We start from the raw sequence: 20,938 nt of genomic DNA on the forward strand, positions 1-20,938 counted from the left end.
ACAGTATTTTCGATGGCATTAACACCATTCAAAGCCATACTGGGTATTTTTCCAGATTTCGTCCATTCGATTTTTGGCGGACTTCCCCTCATTTTAGGACTAATTGCAGGAATCCTATTCTTAGTCCTTATATTTCGTTATGGCAAACCATGTCACAGACAAAACACCTGCGACAAGGGAAGAAACAATCCTAGCCATTGGATACCGGGACCGGATATCAAAAATCCTGGGACTATCCCGGCTTAGAGACCTGAACATGACTTGGTTTCTATCATTTCGACCAATGTGGCAACGATGTGTTTTACCTGTATTAAGGTGCCTGCTATGCGGAGAAGAATGCGTGTTAGACACCTGTCTGACGCTACAATCGGATGCGCCAATGGATGCAGAAACATTGTTGAGTCCAACAAAGGCTCATGCATTGTGCTGCCCTCAACGGCTACCAATCCTGATGACGGCATTCGTGGAAGCTTCACCACTACGATTAAGGGGTAGTGAGGTTCAAAATGAAAGCAGCATCGATCAGGTACGACCTTCTGTCAGCAATCCAAATCGGAATGTCAATGGAGACAATCATGCGCACGAATGCATGGTTACACCTATTTCCGAGTTAGTGGAACTCTCCCAGGAAGCTGTTGACAACTTTTTCGAGAGTCTAAATGATATGATGGTCTCACCAGAGCAGAAATAGAGACTTTTGAGCAAGCTCGTACACGGCGTTCCCTGAATTTGACCTTCAACTAGAAAAGCAAAATACCATGAACAATTTTCCCTCCAGTACACGGACAGCAATTTTTTTCAACAGCCCCAAAATATTTTTGCATATTTTTCAGGACACTATCTTCTGCTTAAAGTAAGAACTATTCTTAGAGAACTAAGATTTCTACTTTTAGATAGCTTATAGACATTAGCTGCCCGCTGGTATGTTCATAATTATTTTATTCTGTGATGGAATGGTCTCGAAACTTTTTTCTGTATTAAGAGCCATTTCATGTGTAAATTCTCATTTACCATTTAGCAATTATGTATACAAATGCGTGATTACTTTAGCATTATTTCACAGCTTGAGTGCATGCAATACATGTAAATGCCTTTTTTTTCCGTATATTTGATAATTTCAAAATGCAGTTATGTATTTTGGGGTGGTAAGGTATACACGATACTCTACAGTATGTTTTACTATGCATAGATTAGTAAATATGTCCATAGTTAGCGTGGAGTGGGTGTGATGTATTCCTATAGGTTCTGTATCGATCCCCCTATTCCTGACCCTATTCTGGTTAACAAACTAACAAGTTAACTAGCAGCCATCCCATGAGGCAGAAAACCCCCATGATGCAGGAACCGTTATCTGATAAAGCCACACTACGGCACAGGAGCGTATTATCTGATTAGGTCATAACGCTTGCCATCTAATTAGACAAGCGATATTCCTCCAGCCCCTGATAAGGCATACGGAGTTCTCAAAACAAATCAAACCTATGACAACCTGGGAAAAACCCTGCGGCCATTGTTTTGATTTCACTGAGAACTTCAGCAAAAGAATGTGCTAACGACCTGGTCGTATGACATCCTTATTGACGTATCTATGTCCATCCTTACGTCAATCTCGGCACCTTAAAGGTATAAATATTACCGATATTGCCCTATGCAAACACACGCGGTGGTGACGAGATCGGAGCAGCCAGACTTGCCGAAGCGCAGAGCAGAGCAGACCCCGCTGGCGCAGCCCCGCCTTTCTGACGCGCTGAGAACGAGACGCTCCCTTTCTCCTGCCGAGAAATCCAGCTCCGGCGCTTCCGGGTAGCCCTCGCAGGCAGCCTGGAATATCGAGACCAGAGACGAGAGATACCATCCCTCATCCATCCTAGATTCCAGGTACAGAACTGAATAACCCCTCACAGAGAATTCTTTAGTCAGTCACTTGGCAAAACAAACTTAACTTAAACTGTAACTTTCTATTCCCGCCCACGCATTAGACTTAGGTCAGGTACACGGGGTAGGCGTAGCTAGAAACACCAGTTGAGTACGATTAGTCAAATGTATATGTGTATGTAATATATCTTATTCATTTTAAACCTTCATATGGCCTAGAAACCATATCAATGTTTTTACAGTATTATTTTATACTTCTGCTTTTAATGTATGCACTTTACTTAACCATAAGTATTGCAATAATATCGATCCATTTCTCTTGTACGAGAAAAGAGACTGATCAATAAATAACATCTTTTATTGAACACGCCCGTCTCTTCCTTTTCTCTACAATCTGATGAGACTAAGAATGCACGTACTGACTGAGTAAAATAAATTGCCTTTTGTTTTCACACGACTCTCGAGATACACTCTTGATTAGGGGAGAGCAAAGTTGTCATGTTCTATGGTTGTCAGAAACTAAATCCCTTCTTGTCTATCCAGGGAGGTTCAACTCCTCCTTGCCTATTCGAGAAAGTTTCTAGTGAACTCTGAGCTAGCTGGCAAACCCAAAACTTTAAGTCTAATATCGACAGTAGTAGACCTAGTTAACGTCTGGTCTAGGCCTATACTATTGAAGGTATTATTCCAATGCGCAGAGCCTATTGGGATAATAGGAACTACACTACAATGGGACCATCATGAAACAATACTTGTCATCAAACTCTGCACCAAAAGGCCTCTTGGTGACCAATGCACCGCGCATCTTTCTTAATGATGCAACGTTTCGTAAAGAATGGGCCATGATCGCATGGCATTGCACACGAGATTGGCTCGTCCTTATAATCAAAACTGCCTTACGCGCCTCTCAAGAGGCTCTATTAATAGAGATCCAAGAAACTGAATCGCAATTCAGAACAACAGTGACCGGATACAAGAAGAAGCTCGATGAGATCAACCGGGAGCTCAATGAGTACAAAGAAAATCTGATGCAGGCTAAAATAACAAAATTCCAGAAGGACTTAAAAAAGTTCGAATTTAACAAAATTTACCCTTATGCTGATCCAAACTTCACGGTCACAGCCAAAAGTAACAATGATTCAGACCTCTCAGATGACAACTCCTCCAACAGCAGTGGATCCAGCACGGGCTCTAATAGACAAGGAAGGAGACGAGGGAACAGAGGTAACCGAGGGAACCAGAGATTTCTAAACCATGCACCTAATTGGCCAGTGGCACCGCCTGTCGGTTATGGACCCTCGCCTTTCCCCTTCCCCCATCCACAATTTCCTATGATGGGCTGGAATCCAGGGTGGCACCAACCACTTCCCTAGAATCAATACCAACAGCCTTTTTTAGAGAGGGGTCGGAGAGGGAGAGGCAAAAGCAGAAGAACACCAATCAAGTATCCTGGCAGACAGACGATCCAGTCGGCAACCACACCAGGAGCAAAACACCACAACCAGGAACGAGCAACCTACAAGTCTAATCACAAACCTGTCGGATTTACACCTGACAAGTATTGAACAACAGGTCCTTGAGAAAGGACTGGGTTTCGTACCGTCAGCCCGCCCAGACAAATTCAGGCTCCATTGCGAATTAACTGACTTTTTCCGAAAATTGAAATTAAAGGCCTTCTTTGAAGGAAAGGAAGACCCTAATGCAGAACTACGCAAGGGTGATACCGGTCTCAGACTGAAATCCACATTTACACCGCCCCCCCATACAGTACCAGCGGCTATTACAGCATTTGAACAAGCAGTGTTCCTTGACTTGGAAACTTGTCAAGAACCTGAGACATATGGGAATTTCAAGACTGAAGAGTATCAAGCACTTGAGACACTGAAGAACAACACCAAAATTACCATAAAACCCGCCGATAAGGGCGGAGGAATCGTCATCCAGAATACCACTGACTATGAGAAAGTATGTGAAGGTTTGCTGAATGATACTAACAACTACATTCCCCTTACTCATGATCCCTCTGCTGATCTCCAAAATCGAATCACCACCATGGTCAAGGAAGCTGAACAGAATGGTTACCTGTCAAAAAATGAGGCGGACTTTCTGTCCACCAGTAAAAGTATAGTCCCCTATTGTTACACACTGCCAAAGACCCACAAAAATAAACTGGCAACTCCGGGTCGGCCAATAGTCTCAGGGATTGGGTCTTTGTTAGAACCCTTGTCCACTTTTTGCGATCAGTTTTTGAAACCCATCGTTCAAAATACACCTACATATTTGAAGGACACCAGGAGTCTACTCCACCAATTACAGTCTATGTCCTTTGAAACAAACTCGATAATATTGGCTACTCTAGACATAGAGAGCCTATATACGAGTATTCCTCAAGATGAGACGATCAAAGTTCTAAGTTCAGCTCTCAATTCAGTTTCCTGGGAGTACACCACTCCCAGAGAATTTATAATAGACTGTGCCACCATTGCACTTAAAGAAAACTTTTTTTGCATATAAGGGACAACTGTTCCTCCAATGCTCTGGTACTTCGATGGGCAGTACGTTTGCCTTAGTGTGGCGGGGTTATATGTGTCTGATTTTGAAGCAAAGAATATTCAATCCATCACCAACCCCTTTACTAGAAATATATTCTTTTGGAAGCGCTACATAGATGATGTGCTACTCATTTGGAAAGGAAGTATGGAACGTCTGATGGAATTTCTCAGATGGATCAACACCATCAACAGATATCTGAGATTTACCCATACTGTAAGTACCACGGAGGTGGTATTTCTTGATATAGTGATAACTAACAGTGGGACGACTTTAACCACCAAAACTCATTATAAAGCCACTGCAAAAAACAACCTGCTGCAATTTTCCAGCTTTCATCCGCGCCCACTGAGGGAAAATCTGCCCTACGGCCAATATCTACGGATTCGGCGCAATTGCAGCAGCACGATGACTTCAAACAACAATCAACCGATCTAACTGAGAAACTACAACAAAGAGGTTATCCTAACCACATCCTAAATAAAGGATTCAAACGGGCACGCAATCAGCCCCGTGAAGTCCTTTTGGAACCATCGATTAGAACTGTGGAGGAACCTCCCCTTACATGTGTTACTACCTACAGTACCTTGTCTAACCTAATGAAAAAATCTATTAATAAAAATTGGAAAATTATCTCCAGTACCAAGAAGGACTGGCAGAAACCCCTTTTTTCATTTAGGAAAGGTCGTAGTTTGAAAGACTCTCTGGTACACACTAGACCAAAAGAACCAGCTGCCACGCCAATACGCAGCATTACTGATGCATGGAATTTACCAAGGGTCACCGGACACTATCCATGCTTCAACTGCTCCGTGTGTCATCTGACAACAGCCACTAAATCGCTGTCTTTGGAATCAGACAAAACTTGGTGGCAAAGATCGCACACCAATTGTAATTCAACCAATGTTGTCTACCTAATCACATGCCCCTGTTTACACCGATACGTGGGCATGACTACTAGAAAGGTTAAACAGAGGGTATGTGAACATAGGAGCAACATAAGGTGCAAGAAGACGAGCGATCATTTCTTACAAGCCAACCATACCACCAACGACCTAAGATGGACTGTCATTGAGCAGCTCACTGAAGGCCCGAACATTGCTGAAAGGCTCTTCGAGAAGGAGCAGCGATGGGTGTACCGGCTTGGCACCCACCTAAATGGTCTGAATGATGACATCCCATGGGGTTCTATCCGAAAGTGAAATGTCCCTTGTTACCTGACTATTGTTCTGCTTATCTGTTGGTGATTTGGTCACATCCGGTTTCTATGTTGTGCAGCACGTTCCACATACTACCTCTTTGCATTCATTCTCTAAATGAGAGGGTTAGCCTAGGTGTTGGTATCACGCCTCTAACACCCATAACACCTACGTGTGGTCTCAGCTACGATGGAACCTTCAATGAGACCCTGCTTTAATATTAGGTATCCCCCGACATTGCAGTAAGCATGGGAATACATCTTTTCCAATACCATAACATCTGCGAGTGGTCCCGGTAATCATGCAACTATTGACTTGAACCCGTCTCAATTTTATACATTCCCTGACATGATAGCCTACAAGGGAATACCATCTAATGCCACACCTTCTCCCGAAGGTTTATCATCCCTCTTTCGTCTGTTATTTAGACAACGTGAAAGACGCCCAGACGTTCTAGTTTCCCAATGATAATGCCGGTTTGTTTACTTCGGCCGTCCACCCTCATTGGCTAACCTTACGTAAACGTTTCTATGGCCACGCCCAGACCCGGAAGAGCGCGCGCTGCTGACACAGCCCCGGCTTCATATACCGCCCGACCTCACCAGTTCCCGATCGTCGAGACGCGGTCTTGAGGGCTGGTCAGGTTTACACACGGGTGCCTGGCGTCGTGGGCGTGAGTGTTTTCGCGGATCTTCTCTCCATCACGAGCTAAGTACTTTTGAGGCTTCTCTAATAAGTTTGTCTCTTGTTTGTTTGTTCCTTTTCCTTTGCAGGATGTGCCAAATACGCCATCACCCCCCTCCCGCAGTCTATGGGGTGAAACTTTCTCTCCTTTAAAGTGAGAACCATTACACCAGTACTCCGATTTTTTGGGGATATTGGTCACTGGCCCTTGGCCCATTGATCGCTTAGTTCTTAACCAAGAACGCGTTATAAATCTGGATTACCATTGTAGTGCCCATTCCCCATAATACCACGTATTTTCTTCGCGTCGCATGAAATTACACACGCACACCGGTGGGCATCTATTAAGTGTGCTCAGCGACACGGACACTACGTGATAACGGCGTGACACTGATAATGCTACCATGTATTACAATAACATACAGCCACAGGCAGAGCCACACACCTCTTCAAACTAGCCGTGTGTTGTGCACTCGCCAGTCCATATGAGCACAAGTCACTGTTTTTATGTCTGTCGGTTTGCAGACCAAAAACTAATTGTTTGTTTGTCTGTTCGTGTCTGTCTGTACCCTTTTACCTTCACAGGTGCATCTAATTTTTGGAGTCTCTGATCCAGAGACCAGAAGGGCTGTGCCTCCCGTTTTTTACTCGGTGAAGCCCCCTTTACATTGCACTTCGACAGATATTTTTACTTTCACGTCCCTTGGTAGGGTGGGCCTTAGCGTGCCCATACCGCCGGGGTTTAATCACATTAGGTCCTGATGAATGCCAGGTGAACTACACCAACACTGGCAGAAACATGTTGACCGTTCACTATCACGTAATGTTATTGGAAACAGGCCATCCAATTTAGTTGACCTTGTTTACCAACACATTTTTTAATATGCCCTTGGTGATCAACCATTAAATCAATTTTTGATACACACAAGGCATTTTTAATTCACCACATCACTCTATTCACGTAATTTGTCACCTAGCCTTCACACCTTCACATTACCCGCTCCGCAGTAAATCTGGCGTTGAAGCACACTGGGGTGACATTCGGTCACACCCAGTGGGGCCCGAAGATGAAGCATGTCACCGACCAGGTCGGTGAGTGAGGGCTTTCTAAACAAACCTAATTGGTGTTGTTGACCCCTTGTGCTCATTTATTCTTGTGTTTCTTACCAAGTAACACTCTTTTGTTGTTATTTTTCGGGTGGCAGCATCCGCCACAATGTAAAAATACATGTTTTGCATTTGCATGTACAACGTGGCAGGCACCGTGGGGTGCCTGCCACCGTGTACATGCAAATGCAGGGGGGTACCATAGGTACCCCCCACGTGCATCACACCACACCCTCCCCCCTGGGGGCCCTCAATGGGCCCCCAAAGGCATTCTCTGCCTGTCTTTTTGCGGCGGGAACTCTGCCGCAAAAGACAGGCATCATAGTGCCCACGGCGGTGCCTGCACGGCACCGCCTCCATTGCCCCATTATACCGGGTCCCGCAAGGCTGGCGGAAAAGGACCACCTTGCGGGACCATGGCGGACGGTCTTTCCATCTGCCGCGGTACCATTCGCATTCCCACCGCCATCCTAATTCGGCGGTGGGAATATTGAGGTTGATGGCGGGCAGTCTGCCACCGCTGGGCCGGTGGTCCTCACCGCTGGCCCAGCTGTGGCGTACTTCCCGCCATCGTAATGACCCCCTGAGTGTCACTGAGCCCCACCCCGACCCCCTTCAACTCCAGGAGCCCTCCCACTTCAGCCAGACATAACCATACTCATCTGAGCCAACCGCACCCACCTCAGAGGGAATCCAATCCAGTGTTTCATAGATATTCCATAGATCAACTGCCATACAAGGTGACCGCCGTAGTTCCCCAGTCTTTTGCAGGCATGGCCGTAAGTCGGAGTACGCGCAGGTACTTATGAAAAATAAGTTCCCGATACTCTAGCCTAAAAAACATAAGGCACACTGCTCAGGCTTTCTCAATAGTTGTTTCCCTCACTTCAAGTGTCGCTGATATTCGTTCCATCCCAACAAGACCCCTAGGCGATGCTGCCCTATTTTATGATCCAGGGGTGCCTCCATACCCCATGGCGCTAGTATAGCTAGTTTGACTGTGCACAGGGCCAAAGCCATAGCCTTCTCCTGTAGTGTATGCAGGGGAAATGTAAGTGTGTTGGGAATGCCTACAATAGTGGAAGTAGGAAATGGGGGTATATCTGTGGAAAACATGTTGTTCAAATCAATCAATACTCTCCCTTAATAGGGTTTCAATTTGGTACAGTGCCATAATAGATGCAGTAAGGTACCCGGTGAGCCGCAGCCCGTCCAGCAGTCACAGGATCTAGTCGAAACCCATGAGTGACCGCGGGCAGGTGTGTAATACCAATAATATGTGATTTTGGCCATTGGTTCTCGAGCGGTCACCCTGGTCACTGTTGTGCAGACACACTAGAAAATCTCACCCCACTCCTTATCTGAAAGTGTGCTGCTAAGTTTCTATCCCCAGCAATTTTGAGCTGCGTGCGGTGCTGGAGAAGCGCCTTCAGGAGAAGTTTGCGGATATCATAGTCTAGGTTTTCATCATCGGCTCTTGTGATGAGACATTGTCCAAGGCAGTAAGAGGGTGTGCTACGTTTCCTGATCGCTCCCTCTGTATCAGGTATATCATAGTCCCTTTTCAACTGATCGAACTGTTGCAGCCCATTCTGATAAAAAATATCCCCAGAATGTTTAGAGTTCACTAGTCGCCAAATGAGAAAGTTGCTGCCATCTCTTGCTGGCAGAAAAGTAGGGTTGCCTGTTATAGGGGTTATTGGAGAAGGTTTAGTGGTTAAATCCAGAGATACATCTACAGTATCTCAGGCAGCCATAATGGCCCACTAGACCGAAGAACTATACACCCCCCAGGGACAGTGTTTCTTTTTTTTTTTAATAAAATAATTTTTATTGGCATTTTCCAAAAATAAATGTACAGTAGTAACTATTGCGAGTGTAGCGTAACATCCATTAATTATACATCTTGTCATAGAGTACAGTAACATCAGAATACATGTCACATCAGAAATTGTCAAGCATGATATCATTATTATAAAGTGGTAGGTAGGGCTAGATTTGAGTCCATGCATGGTAGTCAATAGGCCGTACCTACGGTAGGGCGATTGTTCTCAACTTCAGCCCTGGGCTGTAAATGGTTCTATATGCCAGCCAATGATTTAACCTGGAGAACTGGGGAGATATAACTGGGGGCACACCCTGTCTAATGTTTAGTCACCTGAAAATGGTTGTCTAGTTACCACTGTCTGGCTACGTCTCAAGTCGTGCCTGCGTGGATGGGGAAACACCTGAAACATCATAGAGAGACTGCTGCGCTCGCCGTTCGGCTCTGGTTCCCAGTCCGGACCAGGGTCTGTGTTTCTTATGGAGCAATTGGAGTTTCCACATGTGGATGCCTGCGACCGATTGGTATATTAAGCACCCCTGTTTCTACAATGCCCTACGATGTTATTCTACAAAATAACACAGTTGTGCGGCCACGTAATAGTATTTGACCCAGGCAACTCCCAATCCTCCCTCCTCTGCAGAGGAATACTGATGTTGTTTTGACATTCAGGCTTTTTTTCCCCTCCAGATGAATCCTTCTATCAGGGTCTGTATATTCGAAAGTATGCCCCACGGTGGTTGGATCGGGAATACCTGCATTACATATAGTATTTTTGGTAAGGGAGTCATCTTAACTACAGTTATGCAACCTACGTATGAAAAACCCCAATCAACCAATTCTGTAGGTCTCTATGTGTCATGCGATGTGGTTCCTGGTAATTCTGTTCAGCTGTGCGCTCCACTGTGGAGTGTAGGGTGACAGCAAGGTAAGAGACGTATTCCTGTGACCAGGAGAAGGGAAGCCTGTAGATCCCTCTGCATGTTGACCTTAAGCCGTGACATGGAGCCAAAGGTGTTGAGTTTGTGGATAAGAACGGAGAGAGTGGTCTGTGGATTTGTGAGCATCAGCAGAGTATAATCAGCATATTGAGCTATTTTATGTTCTGCCTTACCAAAGGAGTCCCCTGATAGGGGCTCCATTTTGATAGAAAACAGGAGTGGAGGCAAGGGAGCCCCTGGCAAGCCCTCTCTATATTTAAATAGGACTCAATGTTGTGCCATTATGAGCTGATTTAATAAAAAGAGTTACAAAAAATAAAATTGTGCCATTCATTCTAACCTTTACCTATGGGCTGGTGTAGCAAATTCTGGAACTTGGGGCCCATCCTAGTGTTGCTAAGGACCTCCCGGAGGAACAGCCACTGCTCTCGGTCAAACGCTTTTTCAGTATCAATGGACAGTAGGAAGGTCGGATTCCCCATACGCAAGGCCTTATCTAGGATGAGTAAAATGTTTTGCATTGTAAAGGCATACCTGTTCGGGGATAAACCCCTTCTGATCTGTCCTTTTCCAACGTTTAAGACTGTTTGGTGGTGAGGGTCAATGGGGAAATCGTGTCTCGTGGGGATTGCAGGGTTTCCAGGAGGAGCAAGACTGGGGTATGTAGGGCAGAGTAGTACTGTTGGCAGGTGCAAGCAATATCTTCAAGGATAGAGGCTCTCTCATAGTCGCTAGTGGTTATATAATTGATAGTCTCTCTTTGCCGTTAGGCTCGAAGGTTGCAGGCAATAAGTTTGCCTACTTTGTCTACCCCTGCATAGTATCTGTGTTTGGTTCATAACAGAGCGTATTCCGCAGCATCCTAATCAAGCTCTTCAAGTTGTTGTCTTGTGGCTGCCAACAGGTGCCAGACTTTCCTAAACCCGAATTGTTTGTGCTGGCCATCTAGGCTATTCACACCTTCTTCTAGCTCCCATACCCTTGGCCCTCCTATCCGCATTGAGGGTGGCGGAAATAGCTAGAAATTCCTCCCTCAAAACCACTTTGAGGCTATCCCAAAGCATTCCGATCCGGGAGACTGAACCCTCATTCTCCTCCAGGAAGTTTGTGATCCAAGTGCGGCTAGATACAAGAACTTCTGGCCATTTCAGAAGATTATCAGTGTCCCTGATGTGGATAGACCAATCTGCTGTGTTAGGTGAATAGGACAGGGGCGTAGTTGGACAGAGCAGCAACCACTATATCCACCAGTTGGACTTGTGTTAGTAGTTGTGAGCTGCCCAGATAGTAATCCAGTCTAGCATAGGTCTGTTGTGTTGCAGAGAAAAAGGTGTTGTCTTCACTAGGGGGGTCAAGGGGGAACGACTGGGGTGCTACACGCACCTGATGTCTGTTAGGTCCAAATCCCAAAGCCATGTTGCCAGCGTGCTGACAGGACTCCATTCTGACCCACCTGATGCGCCAAGCTCTGTGTCCATCACTATATGAAAGTCCCTCCTCACGAGTATCTCAGCATCCTGGGTAGCCTTGATTAACTATATTGCATTCCGAAGGAATTGATCTTGATCGGCATATATTTTGCAGAGAGTAAACATGCATGTCTGCTATGTTAATCTCAGCGCCAGCATCCTATCCATTATCTCAGCGACTGTTGATCGTATTTTGCCTTGAAATTTACTGGCTAGAAGCATTACAATGCCTCCTTTCTTGTCCATGCCAGACACAATAATTGTTGCATGAGCCGCAAGACCGGAGGCGAACCCGGTCCTTCCGGAGTAGGTGAAGCATTCAACCGTGCATATTGAGGCCCCTGGTGTTTTAACTAAGGACCTTTAGTTGCCTGTGCGGGATGTCCTGCCATATGGTCCCGTACAATGTGCTGCAGTGGTGTATGTGTGTCTCCAGGGTGGTAATCGTGTGGAGGCCAGTGGTGTGGTGGCATAGCACCATCATACCTGCAATAGTCAGTCTGACACCCTCCAGCCTGGCCTCCAACACAATGTGTATGTTTTACCTCAAACCCCTGGCTGCTCTGGTCACAGAACTTGGACTCCAGATCAGCAGCATGAAGTTTCTATGGAATTGCCTGCCACTCTCACTGAATCTTGACTGCCTTGGGTTTTGCTTCAGCTTTCTCCTCCCCTTCACCATAGTCCATTGACTGGCTCTCGTTGATGTTCGGTACACTGCAGAAGGTGGTTCCGGCTGGGATCCCGCTTCCTTGAGGGAAGGCACTGCATGAGCTTCATTGGTCTCGGTGAATAGTAATTTAAAGAGGTTAGCCCAGTGATATATTGAACTGCTTTACTTTGTAGGAAGGAGGTGACTGGTTTCAAATGCCTACACTGGAGGGTGTCCATGAGAAGGTCCTGGTACAAGTATATTGCAGCGCCCTAGAACTGAATAGTGCCTCTTTGGCAATTGCAGCCATGATCACCTCCTTCTGGAGATAGTAGTGTAGACAAGTCAGAATGTCTTATGGAGCGTGTTCGTCAATGACAGCTCTGTTAACCCTATGGGTCCTGTCTAGGGTTAGGATATGTCAAGGCCAGATCAGGCAGAACATGGTGGAGTAACCGTTTTATGTAAGTTTCTGTGTCTCCTTTTTCCACTCCCCATGGCCCTCCCCGGATGTGTATGTTTTAGCGGCATGATCTGTTTTCCAAGTCGTCCAGGCGAGACAGCAGTTTGAGGTTATGATCCTGAAAGTCGAGTGGCTCCCTCCTGTAAGCCATCCAGTTCCTCCCCCATTGCGTCTGTGGTGTTTTCTAGTATGTAGACTCTTTGGCCCAGTGCTCCCAGTTCGTGACTCATATCCTTCATCTCTTTTGCGACCTCCTCCCATAGGAGTGTGAAATCTTGGCGGAGCCCACCAAATAGGTGATCCATGAAGGTTCTGGGCGGTGGGGGCTCCGCTCTTTGGGGCGATGAGATCTGTGGGGAGGAGGTTGTAGCTGCCACCTTGATCGGTTTTCTTAGAAGAGGTTTTGGCAAGCATTTCTTTAAGGGAGGAGTCCTTACGCGTCTTGTGTATCGCCATCTCCTTTATAATAGAGGTCAGCAGGGACTCAGCCGGGCTCAGTCTGCCACAGCGCCTGCGGTACACAACTGATGTGCAGACATACCTATGAGGCCAAAGGTGCAGGACAAGCAAGCCCAGCAGAAAGCGATGATCCCCGGGCCCCTCGGTGTTCCAGGCAGGAGAGGCCCAAATCACGGCCTGTCTGGAGGCTACCTAGTTGCCAAGGATTCAACTTGCTAAGTGTGACATTTTCTTAATGTATGTGTGACATTTCCACGGCTATGAGTAATATTTTCTCGCGAGCAAAAATCAAGTAAGGAAGATGAGGGAAACATATACATATGAGAAATTACACCCATTTGAGCCACGTGAGGAACGCGCCAGCGAAAGCAAATTTTCATAGCAAGTCAGTGCAACAGTAGGAGATCATACCCTACACTTCAGCGAGGCGAGCCAGCATCATGGCAACAGGCGGGCCCGCTGGACTGCTATGATTGGAGACTGTCCAGCGGCAATCAATGCCAATTTTGCATATTCTGGGACACAACTGCTTCTGGTGACACTGCTGCTCTGGGCTGCTCAACCACTACGGCGGCCCGGGCTGCAGTGGTTCGCATTCTCATCAGCCACGTGGTCTGAAGAGTCACAATAAAGAGGTGAGCTCCCGACTGGTTGCCAGTTGTGCAGGCTCACGACTGTGCCAGCGCTAGTGGGATCGGGTCGGATGCTGCCCGGCCGTCGAATCCGTATTGCCAATTACAACTTGAAATTAGAGCCGCAGCAGGACAAACCAACAATTGCCAATTAAAGTGAGACTGAGAAACTCACAGAGACCCACACACCGTAGGAGCCATTAGGCACTGACAGTGATTGATTTTCAGTGACAGCAGAGTTATGCCGTGTGGTGTTGAGTGTTCTGTTAGTTTGTAGCACTGTATAGTAACAGCCCCCAAGCCAGCTGGGAGCAGCGTGCTTTGCCACTGCATCTTTCAGTATTCAATGCATTATAGCATCTTTCAGGCTTGACTGCTGAGAGGCTGTAATGAATGATTTTGCATTTCAGTGCAGTGATGCGGACCACCACACTGAAAAGCGTTACTCTAATTCTGTATGCGTGGTACTTGCAGGGCAGAGGCTAGGTAGGACCTGTTAGCAGTCTCCTCACCCTGGAGAGATCTGGAGACCCCAGAGTGTACTACTCATGAGATCAGAGGGTGTCCAAGGGCAAACAGTACGCCAGTACTACAGGTCTGCTGAAGCGGAGCACAGTTCAGGGCCCAGGAGACTGCCTCCCAACCCGGGGCGCCTCCTTGGCACATCAATGAGGCCTGTACAACGGCGCGCGGCCCCTCCCTCAACCAAAGGGGCTGGCCAGCACGCAGCATAGTCTGGCCCTAGCACTCCCCACTGCTCGGCTGTGGGGTAGGCAGCAGAGCAGGCACACCCAGTCCGGTCGGGCAGAGGTCCCCACACTTATCTCCATGGCCTCAGGCGTGTCGTCAAGGAAGAGGCTGCGGAGGGCAGTAGTCACACATCACGACCTTGGCAGCTAAATCCCACAGCTGTGGTGCTCCCAAGCCATGCCTGCCCGGCCTGATCTCCATCGGCCGGCCGTAACGATGGTGTCGTCCCCGCCCTCTAGTGGGCCATGGGTAGTGGGATTCTGCTTTCCATGGTGGGGTAGTCACTGCCGCTGGCCCCACCGGTCAAGCTGGTGCAGGTGGCGTGGGTGGACTACACAGACATATATAATGCATTTGCGTTATGACATCGCTTTTTGTTCCTGAAATTGTTATTGAGTTGAGAGGGATTAATAATGCTTTGCCTCTGTGCCTTTAACAAAATCAGGATTTCTAACCGACACTCTAATACAAAGGCTTCATCTTCCTGCCAGTTTCCACTACTTGAAGGGCTGCAACAACAGATGTGTGTGCTGTATGAATACTCAAATATACATTTTCAACATCCTAAAAAGTTCTCAATTCTACAAAACAATAGCAAAGATACATATTTTGATGGTACATCACGGACAGATTTATTGAAAATATTTCTAGTGGTACCTTTGGTTTTCGTAAACTATAGTAGAGCTTGTTTGTTACTTGTACTTTCCACCTGAAAATGCAAAAGATTTGATATAAATGTACGCAATCAACATTTAATAAAACTTATACTGTTTTTTCCTTCTCTCTCGCTCTCTGTTCTTTTTAAAAATCTATGTATGCAGCATGGTAAAATCAACTAATCAAGTTCTAGACGATTTGTGAAGTAATATGCAAGGTCATAATTAAAGCACACAATTTCGGAGTCAAACAGTCTGTATATTTTAACTGTTACTGAAATGTTGTCAGTCTAGCAGTTTAAGATACAGATAATTATTAATCGTTTTGTACTCCTGCTTAGATCTCTCACTGGCAACTCTGTGCCAATCATTCAACTTGCAAGAGTTCTTCGTGGAAATGAAACTGCTAATCTCACAGCTGGACACTCCCTGCAGGTTCTGGTGATACATGAATAATAAATGCTCTGATACGTAGTTTTAGGTTAATTTAATCCACAACATCTTAGCAAGGGTATCGAATGTATATTTGATTTGCTATCTCAATAATAATTTAAAATTTTGAGATTTAAGAAATACCAAACAGGCTTAGTGTAGGAAAACAGACAGACTTGCAGGTTGGGTGGGGGAGATAGGTAGTTGTCTTGATGTGAGCTGTTGCTGAGCATTCCACAAAAATGTAACAGTCTAATTCCTGTCAGGCCAACTGGTTTTTCTCTGGAATACCTTGCATAGTGTCACTTGCAGCTAGATCTTCTTTTGGGAAACGGCGTTTTATATTTGCAATAACACTTAAACACTTGTACTACAAAGGGAAATATTGAATAATTAAAGTTACAACAAAATAAAGAAAATTTAATGCAGAGATCAGGTGCTATAACATCAAGAAAATGTTCTATAAGGAACACTGGGAACTCAAAAAATCAATGTTGTAACATGGGGATAAAGGAATGAGCAGATAATTGCAACCATCAAAATCTTTGTATTCATGTCACAATCATTCAAAAATCGGAACAATATATGTGACATCGCACCAATTGGCATATTCATTTTTAAATTTGTGTGTGTTTGAAGATATTGAGATTTTTGGGTGTTGTGTTCCGTCAGTCTTCCTGAGGACCTTTGGAAAATTATAAACACATTTCTGCTTCTTTTACTAAAGGTACCTTCAAATAATCATTCTTCGGTCTCTCTTGGTCTGTCTCTCGGTCTCTCTCTCTCTAGGGCTCTCTCTCTCTCATTTAGCAAAACATTCACCAAAAGAACCAACAGAAGACATATCTACCTGATAGTCAGTCAATCCGCCCAGGTTGACCTGACATTGTGGTAGCTTCTGCTATGCTATTCTCCACAGGAGCAAATCCAGTTTAACGGGAGCTCCAAGCGATGGTATTTGGACTTGTGGAGCCCTCTTCCACTATGGCTTGCAGCTCCATACCGCTGGAGGATGTTGGTTTTATAAAAGTTGTCTTAAGACCAAAGGTAAACATCTTCACTGGCCTTGACTGCAACAGGCTCCTCATCGAAGACTACAACCACCTTGGATTGGAACTCCAGCTTCTCCCACTATAACGCCGCTCCTTTCCCCCCCGCCCCCAATCATCGACAGCTTCACAGATTCCTTATTCAGGGCTCTAAGCAAAAACTACTCTTCCTTCGCAAAGCCGGCTGCCTTGCCAAACTCTATCTTCTCTTTAACTTTCTCTCAGAATTTCCTATAAGTCCAAAGGTAAGCTGAGACCATACCCAATCCACCTTGTGTATTCGAACCATGCCCCATAAGGTCAGTCTTAATTTTTACTTTGCCCTCGTCTCACACAACCAGATACTCGTAGTTGGCGCTTTGATCTTTTAGGAGGTAGATGTCACTTAAAACTTTAGAAAAATCATAACTACGGTTCTACTAGATTTAATTAATTTCTGTGTCATTGTATTTATTAAATTTGTCTCTATTTTACTAAATTGGTGTGGGATTAAAGGTGTTTTGTGTTTTCACTTGACTACCATTTGTGTGCTGCATAAATACTTTACAGTTTGACTCTAAGTTGAGCCTCACTGCTTTTGAGCCAAGCAACCAGAGGGTTAAGCACAGGTTAATTTAGTGACTTTTGATGTTCACCCTAACATGATTGTGTTTGTTGCTGAGTGGGGTTTCCACCTCGCCCCCAAGCTAATAATCCAAATTATTAGACGTATACTCAGAATTGAAACTACAAATATACTTTACAATGTCCACCAACAGATTTCACAACTTAATAAAGTTTCATGTTAGCCAAACTATGTACATCTTAGGGTGGAATGCCTCAAAACATAAAAAGCTACACATCAGCATGCATGACCCAGTGTACAAAATGACAATTCTCTACTACATACATAGTGTTCTGCTTACCGGTCTAGTTTTATGGGCTCTGCTTCCATTACATTTCTCAATATTTGCTCCACTGGAACATCTCCAGCATAACCTGGTCCCCATCCCAGAGTATTAGACAGATCATTGCCTGTACCCAGAGGTAAGATTGAAACAAGTGGAATGTTGTTTTCTTGACCCTGTGAAATTATAGAACTGCATTTTAGATTGTTTTGTTTTCCTTGGTATTACAGTTTGTAAGATGACATCACAATACTGAATGCCGGAAAGCTGTACTGTAGTGCTAACTTTTAACTGTACAACATCAAATGACAATATTCTAACCTGAACTGTTTGGTATTTCATTGTTCCTTCCCTGCACAGATTATTAACGTTTATGTTTAGAAGTATTTAGAACAAGAACACAGATATGCTTTGACTAGGAGAGTGATGATGAATATGACATTCAGCTTTCGCATTCAACTTGGGAGGCAGAACTTTCCTGGTAATTATTATGACATTGCCCAGTAGAATGTTCATTGATACATATTAAAAAAGCAATAGTGCAGATCAGAGAAAGTCAAGGAACTTAATAAACACAGACTTATCTTGGAGCTGGGGGGACAACTCAACAAAGGTTATAGGATACATTGCACTCCTGTGAAATGCAGAACATGAATGGTAAATTGGTTAGTGGGGGTGACTGGCAGGACAGCAGGTATTATTTTTAATATATTTTGGGTGGGGAGGATTGTATTCAAGAGAGGGTGTGGTGGGGGTGTCAGGACGCCAGTTTCATTCGAAATGTAGGTGCAGATGGAGTGGTAAATGGACAGGGTGGTGAGGATGGGTGCATGACGCCAAGAAAGTTTTTTTAATAATGGACGGGAGATGTATTGCTGAGGCTGGTGTGGGAGGAGTCCGGATGCTAGGCATTTTTGGGGGAGTGGTGAGGCTGGGGGTATGATGGCCAGAGGTTGGTCAGAGGGGATCGCAGGACATCAGGTATAAGGCAGGGGGCTTAAGCAGGTTAGGTCATGTTGTTCATGGCTCCCCAACTCCTTTACCTCTGCTTAGCTGTTGCAAGAAGGGGTGGATGATTTGCATGGGCCAAACAGAAACCCTATAAGTAGTGTAAGCAAAGAAACTTTAATGAGGCAGTCCAGCCACAAACACCTATTGACCAAAGACAAGTTGAAATAAAACAGCAAAAAGATGGTATGCCGCTATACAAAAGCAACGCCCCTGGATCACAGTTCAGACAAAACAATGAGTTGGGAAAAACTGACAAGATTGATAGCTTTTACTGGCCATAAATGAATCAAGATACTGTGGATATAGACCAAAATCTGAAGCTCTACAATTAATTAAAGCCTTTTTTCCTCTGTACATACCAGTGAGGTACAGGGGTGGGCCTCAAAATAGATCATAGTTAATGGTAAATCGACAAAGCACCCAACCCCAGAAAGTAAGAAAACTAAGACCCAAGTAAGGTCTAGGGTAGCAGATATCACCAAACCATTGTTAGAGCAAAGAGCAGCTGCCAAGGAGGAGGAAATTAAAATTGCAAATGGTACTCGCAGAGAAACTCAGTGGAGGGATCAAATCCTGACCACAAATCGTCAAACTCTGGCTCAGACAGAGTAATGGACAGGTGCCAATGGTTATGCCAAAGACTGCTGCCTAAGATTATAGGATATACTATGTAACCAGGTCATCTTGACAGCATAAGGAGATTGAACCTTCTTACAAAATGAGTCAGTAGTAGCATATGATGTCTAACAACGACATCAAGCCACTAGGTTTTTGACCTGAATATATGTGCTCCTGAAGGGAAAAAAGGGAGGTGGGGGAGAGACCACTGAATAATACATGGGTTGACAACCTATCATGCTGGCAGGATTAGTGGTATCACTAAACAAGTGCGATTCCCAAAAATGATCTCACCCATACAGCAGCTCAAGGATACATTTCTGTTATTTACAATAGTGTTGGTTAATAAGGTCTAAGAAAGGTGGATATTAGGCTCTGGGGAAGATCAGATAGTTATATACCAGTCCCACATCCAAAATTAAACAAATTCCAAGTCGTTAGTGGGGGGCAGTAGCATAGGTATGTTCGGCAAATACACCTGAAAAAATAATTTATAAATTTGCCAAGGAGCCGGCATGGCATAACAAACCTCAGAAACTTGTTCCAGTAACAAAAATCTCAAGCGCTGGACAGTTTTTGACCTAACGAGCCATATCCCCAAAACATACACGCTACCGGGAAAAGTGGTGACACTGAGCCAGAAATGTACAAAGTACTTCAACTGTTATTAACACATGGAAAGAGCTGAAAACAATATGTGCTATTGTACCATTGCTGATCAAACTAAGACCAACCTTAATACACTGAAAAATAAAAGGGAACTTGACATGGTTCTTAAACTTTCTGCAAACATTTTAAGGAACGAATGAGCCACACTGATTCAATACAATACGCTCCACAGAGACTATATAATGCCCCACAAATTAAAAAATATATATCCCAGGACCACAGATATCCCCCTGAGACTTGGAGGCTGACCTAATGCACTTTGGGAATTGTCTAGAGTTGTACAGTTATTAGAAAGCGATCACAGACCAACTGATGGAACTTGCTAGAAAATGAGGGCTGTATAGAGCCGAGACATGTGCTCTTGGACTGCGTACCAGACAGAGAAAAGGCATAATTGGAGGCAACAGATTATAATGGGTTGGAAGTCTCCGCATTTATCCCCAAATAGATACATGGGGAAAGGAATTGAATAAATAAACCAAAGCTGAAAGCAATGCAACAAGTGCAATACAAAGACAATCGCAATGGGCAGAAGGGACGTTCTAGGACGAATAACAGCGATGATGAACCATGCTAGTAACAAGTTAGGTGGCAAATATTCATGGTCAAATTACAAGCAGTGGAAATCACACATTCTGACTTCCTCCTTGGCACAGATGGATAGCATTGATCCCAAATCATACCGGATATAAGATGTAGCCCATAGTGCTGAATATGGCGCACAGTCGAAAGCATCAAAAAATCGCCACCCACAGAGCCATACAAGAAAATAAAAGAACAGTAATGGTTTGGGCAGCTAATCCAATTGGTACAGTTAATCATATATAAGCATTTGTTAAAACATTGGGCTGGAATTAATTTCATTGTTTGTTTTTATGTGTTTGTGAGTGGTAAACTACAAGTAACATTTACCTCTGCACACAGACACAGTTCTGGCATATAATGAAATGTTTTTAATGGCAGTGAAGCTCTACACAGAGCCAATAAACTTTCTTTAAAAAAAAAACCTC

At 44.8% G+C, this 20,938-nt stretch overlaps 1 protein-coding gene across 1 annotated transcript in view; it reads right to left on the minus strand.

Annotated features, from left to right (window-relative positions):
- DGKE (diacylglycerol kinase epsilon) overlaps positions 1–20,938 on the minus strand; it is a 216,656-nt gene that overhangs the window by 93,872 nt on the left and 101,846 nt on the right. Inside the window, exons 5-6 of the mRNA XM_078654405.1 lie at positions 17,649–17,806; positions 15,264–15,315 (exon numbers count right to left, since the gene is read on the minus strand). Of these exons, the coding sequence (XP_078510531.1) occupies positions 15,264–15,315; positions 17,649–17,806 (210 nt within the window). The remainder of the gene's footprint in view (positions 1–15,263; positions 15,316–17,648; positions 17,807–20,938) is intronic.

Source organism: Lissotriton helveticus, chromosome 7, assembly GCF_964261635.1.
Source record: "Lissotriton helveticus chromosome 7, aLisHel1.1, whole genome shotgun sequence".
NCBI classification, from domain to species: Eukaryota; Metazoa; Chordata; class Amphibia; order Caudata; family Salamandridae; genus Lissotriton; species Lissotriton helveticus.